The 7,183-nt window shown below is 62.8% G+C and overlaps 3 protein-coding genes across 4 annotated transcripts; 1 reads left to right on the forward strand and 2 right to left on the reverse strand.

Moving 5' to 3' along the window:
- Positions 1-508: 508 nt before the first annotated feature.
- On the reverse strand, positions 509-1,754 carry H696_00483. Of its 2 annotated transcripts, XM_009494339.1 has the most exons (4): positions 1,511-1,754; positions 1,286-1,305; positions 830-1,068; positions 509-663 (listed from the first exon to the last, which is right to left on the reverse strand). In XM_009494339.1, the coding sequence occupies exons 1-4, from the start codon at positions 1,567-1,569 to the stop codon at positions 568-570; spliced, it is 414 nt and encodes a 137-aa protein (XP_009492614.1). In that variant the 5' UTR covers positions 1,570-1,754; the 3' UTR covers positions 509-567. The 2 variants fall into 2 exon arrangements, with proteins under 2 accessions (XP_009492614.1, XP_009492615.1); XM_009494340.1 differs by lacking the exons at positions 1,286-1,305; positions 1,511-1,754 and having other exon boundaries at positions 830-1,159.
- A 379-nt stretch (positions 1,755-2,133) lies between these two features.
- H696_00484 (hypothetical protein) lies at positions 2,134-3,399 on the reverse strand. The gene is made up of 4 exons (XM_009494341.1): positions 3,309-3,399; positions 2,827-3,150; positions 2,559-2,616; positions 2,134-2,394 (listed from the first exon to the last, which is right to left on the reverse strand). Exons 1-4 carry the CDS (start codon positions 3,318-3,320, stop codon positions 2,339-2,341), a joined length of 450 nt encoding a protein of 149 aa, XP_009492616.1. The 5' UTR covers positions 3,321-3,399; the 3' UTR covers positions 2,134-2,338.
- A 768-nt stretch (positions 3,400-4,167) lies between these two features.
- On the forward strand, positions 4,168-6,725 carry H696_00485 (hypothetical protein). The gene is made up of 4 exons (XM_009494342.1): positions 4,168-5,063; positions 5,210-5,364; positions 5,525-5,595; positions 5,814-6,725. The coding sequence occupies exons 1-4, from the start codon at positions 4,251-4,253 to the stop codon at positions 6,584-6,586; spliced, it is 1,812 nt and encodes a 603-aa protein (XP_009492617.1). The 5' UTR covers positions 4,168-4,250; the 3' UTR covers positions 6,587-6,725.
- The last annotated feature ends 458 nt before the right edge of the window (positions 6,726-7,183 follow it).

A 7,183-nucleotide genomic window follows, 5' to 3' on the forward strand; every position in this document is an offset into this window, starting at 1 on the left:
CCCCCCCCCCCTCCCCCCCGCCCTCCGAGCATACGCGCACATCCCATACACACACACACGTGCATGTGCATGTGCACGGGTGCATTTGTCCCTTCTTCCCACAGAAACATGTGCATGTGCCCCCTGCTCCGACACACTCTGCACGGGGTACCTTAGGCAGGGCCCCGTTTGCACGCGCGCGTGCTCCACTCTCAAGTTTGCTGGCGCCACGCGCGCCCGTGCGGTGTGTCATCGTCCGAGTGTCCATCCACCCTCATCCCCCCCCCTCCCTCTCTTCCCCCTTCTTCCCCTCTTCTTCCCTTGTCAGCGTGCATGGCAGCTCTGTCAAAACATGTGCGATCGCGTGGCGCACGCGCGCATACACACAGGCGCATGTACACCCTTGTCCCGGTTACTGGGAATATACTTTTGTTTTTTTCTTCTCCACCTGGAGACTGCCTCCCTGCTCCATCTGCCCCGCATCACCCCGTCCCGGTACGGATATCATGACACATGCTTTGTTCAGGGGGTGGGGGTAGGGGGGAGGGGGGGAGAAAGTAGTTGAGAGTGTGTATGCGGAGGAGGATGCTACATGGAGGAGGCGGCAAAAACCGCTGCCAGCATGGCGGCAATCGACGAAGCAGCCACCAAGCCAATGGCCAGCCGACTAGCCTCGAATTTGGACTAGGAACGCGCCTCGTGGTCAGTCTGGGGCTGAGGGGGCGCTTTGGGAAAGGAAATAAATAAAAAAAAGAAGGGGATGCCCGCCACCGACACCAAGGGGAGGGGTGAGGGGAGCAAAGAGGAAAAAAGGAACGGCCGGGACACGGTGTTCACCCATTGGACGCACTCGAACAAGGAGGGACTGGACGCGGAAATACCGGAAGGTCGCCAGGCAAAGCATGACTATCCCGAAGCCGACGAAAATGTAGCCCACATACTTGGCCGGGGAGGTCCGTGGCGGCGTGGCACCCGGCGGATCGCCAGTCGGCGGGAGGAAGGCCCCAGATGCCAAGGAATCCAGCGCCACGCCGACAGCCGTCAGTGACAAAGCCGTGCGTAGCCACGCGAGAAAGGTCCGTTCATTTGCTGGTGGTTGGCCGGGTTGTTGTGTGGGCGGTTGTGCGCATGTATGTGGACATATATGCATGCGAACGCGCGCGTGTATGTGTGTGTGTGTGTGTGTGCGTGTATGTCAGCGTGCGGGAGTCTGGGAAAGAGGGAGGATGTGGGTGTGGGGGCGCGTGGGCGTCTCAGAAAAGAGACACCCTCGGCGCGTGGGAATGGCCAGCGGAGTGCCGCGCACCAAGGTGATCTCTCGCCGTGCTGGAGACGGATCAGCGGCAAATAGCAGGAGAGACCAGGAGGAGTCAGTGGGCCCGCGCAAGACAGAGCAAGGGGCAAGGAGGCAACTCGGCCTCGCTAATGACAAAGAGAGAGCGAGAGAGGGGGGGGGGGAGAAAGGGGAGAACGAGGGCGGAGAGGCAGGGATCAGAGCAACAGACAAATGGCAAGGGAGCCAATGGCGCACCTCCCAGTGTTCTCGAGGAGAACATCCGAGAAAATCCTCGACAGGAAAGTCGATGCCATCTTGAGAGAACCGGAAGACGGAGTGGCCGAGGGGGGGGGGGGCCGGAGAAGGGAGGAGGGCGGAAGAGGAGCACAAGAGGGCAAGACAAGAAAAGGGGTGCGTGAGGTGGCCAGGGGCTGTGCCGCTCGGTCCCCAGGGCCGCACACGAAGATCCCGGCCTCCGAAAAAGAGGTGTACGCCCGCCATGGGCAGGGGGTTATCACTCCTCCGGGCTAAACCAACCCGGCAGTGGGGCCCGCCCAATCCATGACCACGCCCTGGGAGGACCCGAATCGAGTGTTTTTGGCTTCTTCTTTTTTTCTTTCCTTTCCAGATGCCACTCCCTCGTCACTGTGTTCCCCTTGCTGGCATATATAGCCCCGCATGCGCCCCTGGCTCCTTGGCCGCGGGTGGGCCTGTTCTGCCGGTTGGCTGGAGGACAAAATTACCCCCAACGAGCATCAGCGCGAGCATGGGTTCTCGTGCACGCCCTCCCCAGTCTGATCGGCCGCTGCCCCCCCCCCCGGGGGGGGGGGGGGGGAGGGACTGGGCTCCAACCCATTGGGATTGTGGACAAGTGAGCAGGGTGATTTGGGGGTATATTGCATTTTTGAGAGGGGGCGGCGATCCCACAAATGTCCGGCGGCCGGCCCCCGCGTGCGGGGGGCCTCACGTCGTCTCCTCCTGCTTGTTCCTCCCCGCGCAGCAGGCAGGAGAGAGGAGACTGCCTCCGAGATCCCGTTCCCGCAGGGGGGGGGGGAGGAGACGCGCATGCCTGGAAGAAGCGCATCAGCCCTTCTTCGGGGTGGATTGGCTCTGGAGAACGATGAGGACATACTCGTTTTCTTGGGAATGTCGAGGGCCCGGTGTTTGCCAGGAAAAGGAAGGGAGAGGGGGGGTGCAGGGGGAGGGGGCATATCACAGAGGATGGATTAGCCTGGAGGCCTTGGAAAGAGGGAAGATCGGCGATGGTCCTCGGGATACCGGGAAGGACATGGGGGGCACGCACCTGTGGCGATGAGGAACTCCCACTTGGCTGTCCTGACGCGCATGAAGGCCAGCTCATCCTGGGGAAAGGGATCGGCCAGGAGCAGCGGAGGAGAGTCGGAAAAAAAGACAGACGCGACAGGGCGGTTAGGGGAGAAAAGCGCCACCGGTCGGACGACGGGCAGTCAAGAGCGCACGAGTACCCGCGCCCAGGTGTGCATGTGTGTGTGTGTGTGTGTGGGTTCATGGGAGGGGGGGGAGGGGGCACATGTTCGCAGGTGTCTACGCACCGTGGGATCGGCCGACGTGATGGCCGAGGAGGCCAGACCAACGAGCTCGAAGAAAAGGGTCGCATATCGGAGGCGCAGCTCCCCCGGCAATGTGGAATGCACGATCCAATAGCGCGTCCCCTCGCGAGTGATGTGGTCTGAGGTATCGAGAAGGGAGTCCGGGCTGGGGCCGGCATCAAGGGCGCGGCCCGGGGCCGGGGTGGCCGAGGGCGTCGAGTCGTCTGTGGCTGCCGAGTGCTTGGGCGGGCTGGTTGACAGAACAACAACCCCGGCCACATCTGGCCGGGAAGAGAAGCGACGCAGGGTCTCCTCGAAGGGCTCAGACTGGGGGGGGGGGGGGGGGGGGGAGAGCAGAGGCCAGGAGAGCCCAGTGAAAGTGAGAATGTCAGGAGAGAGAGAGAGAGAGAGAGAGACCCGGGCTTGGATGTCGGGGCGTTGTACTGGCGCAGGGGCAACCAGCCATGTGAGCGAGTGTGACGTACGAAGGAGGCCATCACGAAAGGAGGGAGAGCGCGATCCACAGAGAGGGGGGCGGGAGAAATGAAGGGGGAAGGGGAGGCAGCAGGGGGAGGGGGGGGGGGGGAGGGAGGGAGCAGCGATGATCTTTGGTTGGGAGGATGGAAGGAGGCACCAGGCATGAGAACCGGGGCAAGGCCCGCCTTTCCAAGCACGCCAGCCCATCAACACCGGCTCCCTGGGTCCCCTCCCCAACAGCGAGGCGCCGCAGGAGCGCATCGGCCTTGTTGGAGTCCCAAACACCGCCGTTCTGTCTACCGCGGGGGGGGGGAGGGCAGAGCAAGCGGGGCGGAGGAGAGCGCAACCCTACCGAGAAATGTACGTACCAGGGGCAGGTGACACCGTGAGCGGGGCTGGTCACGTCCGTGAATCGGACGCTCGTGATACCGCCAACGCATGCCAACGCACGCGCGTCAACACTTCCAGAAGCTTTTCCGTGTGTCCTGATCGGACTTGTGCGCCTCCCCTGCGGGCCCCCGTCCCCCTGTCTCCTGCAGTGTGGGGGGCCGGCAGAGGGGGGCTGGCTCGCGGGTGCGTCAACACGCGCCCTGCCCCCACCCCCACCCCCCCCGGTGGCCGGCCGAGAGCAGGTCGCACGTTGGGTCATCCGAGCCTAAATGGGCAGCAGCCGGTGTACGTCGGGCCACCACGCCCATTACGATGGGCTGGGGTATTTTTTCGGCCGCGCGTCCGGGTATTTCGCAATCCGCCGATTCGGCCATCCACTACCTCTTTCTCCGTTTATCTCTCCTCCGTTTTCCCTTCCCTCCACTCACGCGGTCGTGCGCCGGTCTTCCCCCCCCCCCCCCCCCCCCCCCCCCCCCCCCCCCCCCCCCCCCCCCCCCCCCGTCCCTGCCGCCCTTTTGCACCTCGGCATCCTCGCGCGCATCAGCAGACACCTTTCGCCGATGCTCAGATATTCGGCCGCCCTCATCCCCCTGGCGGCCGCCGCCCCGTGGCTGGCCTACAAGGCGGCCGGGTATCTGCCCGCACATGGTCCTGACGAGCCGTCCGCCATGGCGCCGCCCGTTGGCCGGCCGGCACACGCGGCCGCCCTCGGTTTGGTGACCGGCTTCCCGGATGTCCCCTCCGGCAGTGCCCTCGGGGGCATCTGGAATGCGGTGGCCGCCGGCGCGGCGATCCCCGCTCCCGGGGTGCCGGACATCGGGGCCGGCGCTGCCGACGCCTCGCCCGTTAGCCTGGGCGGCTTGTCCAATGACGAGTTCCGGGAGCTGGCCCGGCGGCGTTGGCGCGCCAAGAAGGGCCACATTGTGCTGGACCCCTCGCGGCCGCTGAATCCCGAGGAGGACATCTACTCGGACTTGCTGGCGCTGGAGCACCGCTCGCAGGACAAGTTCCCCTTCAGCCATGTGTTCCGCCACATCGAGTCGACGGTCGGCATTCGGTGTCTGATTGCCAAGCACATTGCCCTGTTCGGGGTGCCTCCCCGTCGGCGGCCATTCTCGCCGGACCTGCGCCCGGAGCTGGACGACTCCATGATCGTGCGCTTCCTCCTGAACAACCTGGTCCCCAATCCGAACTACTACGACCGGCCACCGAAGCCCGGCAGCCCGGAGGATACCCTGGAGCCGGATCTGCGCTACGAGTGCGCCGGCATCTTTTGGGAGATGGATCGCTTTCACAGCATGATCAACCCCAAGCTTCGGGCTAACCACTCGGTGCCGAAGATTTGCTTTGGCGTTCTGCGTGTCTTTGGCCCGGTACGTTGGTGATAGGGGGGAGAGAGAGCGAGAAACAGAACTTGGCCAGGGCTCTCTTTGCCTCCTTTCTTCCTCGATTGCTGCCTGCCTCTGCTTTCGGTCTCTGACATTCTCCACCCCCTGGTCGTCCCCCCCCCCATCAACAGCCTGGCACCACGGCCAATGATATCATGATGGACCGGCATCGCCCCCATTTTACGCCCATCCGTCCGCTATTGACGACGACCCCGCTTCTGGGGCATGTGCGCAAGAGCCAACGCCGTGGTCTCATCGTGGAGATCAAGGGCAAGAGCGCTGACGAGTGCGTCGTCTAACCTCCCTTCCTCCCTCCCTTTCCTCTCGGCCTCCCTGTCCCCCTGCTTTTGCGGTTGCTTTTTCCCTCGCACATTCTTTCCTCTTCCTTGTTTGCCCTTTCGCTGTACCTGACCTGCGTGGCTGCTCGCTCCCTTCTCCACGCGTAGCATGCTCTCGGGCATCCTCCAAAATGAGACGCCGGAGCTGCTCGACCAGAGCATCAAGGACACGGGCATCTGTGCGTGTGTGCTTCCTTGCCATTCGCCCCACAAGACGAATACCGAACTCACCGATTCCTTTCTCTTTTTTTTTCTTTCTCTTTTTTTTCTTTCTCTTTTTTTTCTTTCTCTTTTTTTTCTTTCTCTCTCTCTCCCTCTCTCTCCCTCCCTCTCCCTCTTCCTCTCCCTCTCCCTCCCCCTCTCCCTCCCCCTCTCGCTCGGTGCCCCGCACGTCCAGCCATCATCCAGGCAATGGCCGACTCGCTGGCCAACACGGTGTCTGCCGACGGCGGCAAGGTCACCGCCCTGGCTGGGAGCATCATTCGTGGCTCCGGGGCTCTGCTGCAGTATGTGCTAGACCTGGCCACGAAGGACATCCCGAAGGCGGTGAGTGAGCACACGGCCGGGCTGTCTGCCTATGTGGAGGAGATCCGCCGCCAACGCGAAGAGCGGGCCCGCGCACGGGCCGAAACCCAGGAGGCCATCCGCCAAGCGATCAAGGGCTCGACCGGTGGCCCGGGCTTCATGCATGAGGATCGCCAGCGCATCGGGGACGAAGTCCGACGCCGCTTCGAGGAGGCCCAACAGCTTGACAACCCGGAAGCCCGCTCTGGCGATCGCCAGGAGTCCTCCTCCTCTTCGGCCGCTGACACCGAGGCGCTTGACCAAGAACGCGGCCCGGTTGACCACAAGATCAGCCAGGCTATCAAGGACCGGAATCGGCAGCTGGACACCTTGTTTGAGGAGCGTCGCGAGCTTTTGGAGGTAATTCGGCAAAATTTGGAAGAGGCATCTTCGCAGGCGCCCGAGGCAAGTGCTGCCAAGCATCAGGAACTTTTGAAGCGCCTCAAGGACCTGGACCTGTTGGATGATCGCCGCCGGCAGGTGGACGAGATCAAGCGCAATCTCGATGAGCAAGACGACTCGAATGCCTCCTGGCCGGCTGCCGGGTGGAACCTCGATTTGCCGGACGAGGATTCCGCGCCCACGAAGGACAAGAAGGATCGCTGACAGGCGACCGGCGTCGGAGGAGGCCTCCCATCTGCCCCTGTCCACCCGCGCAATCTATCATCCTGACCCCGACATTGCTGCGACATGTGCTTCCTCTCCTAGTCTCTTTCTCTCCCCGAATGTACCCAATTAGATGAGGTGTGTGTGTGTGTGTGTGTGTGTGTGTGTGTGTATGTGTGTGTGTGTGTCCCCTGCCAGGGTGTCGTGGCTTTAGAGGGAAGAGGCAGAGAGAGAAAGAGAGGGAGAGAGAAGGAGAGAGGACCCCCTTCACTCAAATGAGAGCTGCTCCTTTAAATGCATGTCCGATGGGGACACTGCATTCCGGGGGGGAGGGGCGGGGACTGCATTTCCTCCGGCCAGTTGTTCCAGGCCATCCCTTTTCGGGCTCCTCCGGAAGTGGGAGCCAAGCGAATACAGGTGGGCAGGTGGGAGGAAAAAAGAGGAAGAAGGAGAGGAAAGGCAGGCGAGATCGGGCGAGCACAGGCCCCGAGGGGTGTTGTTGGGTGAAGAAAAAAAGATGATATATTGCGGCGTTTGTTTGGTCTTGGAGTGTCGCTGCACACACACACACACACACACACACACACACACACATGC

This window comes from Fonticula alba (assembly GCF_000388065.1).
Source record: "Fonticula alba strain ATCC 38817 unplaced genomic scaffold supercont2.1, whole genome shotgun sequence".
Taxonomy (NCBI): domain Eukaryota; order Rotosphaerida; family Fonticulaceae; genus Fonticula; species Fonticula alba.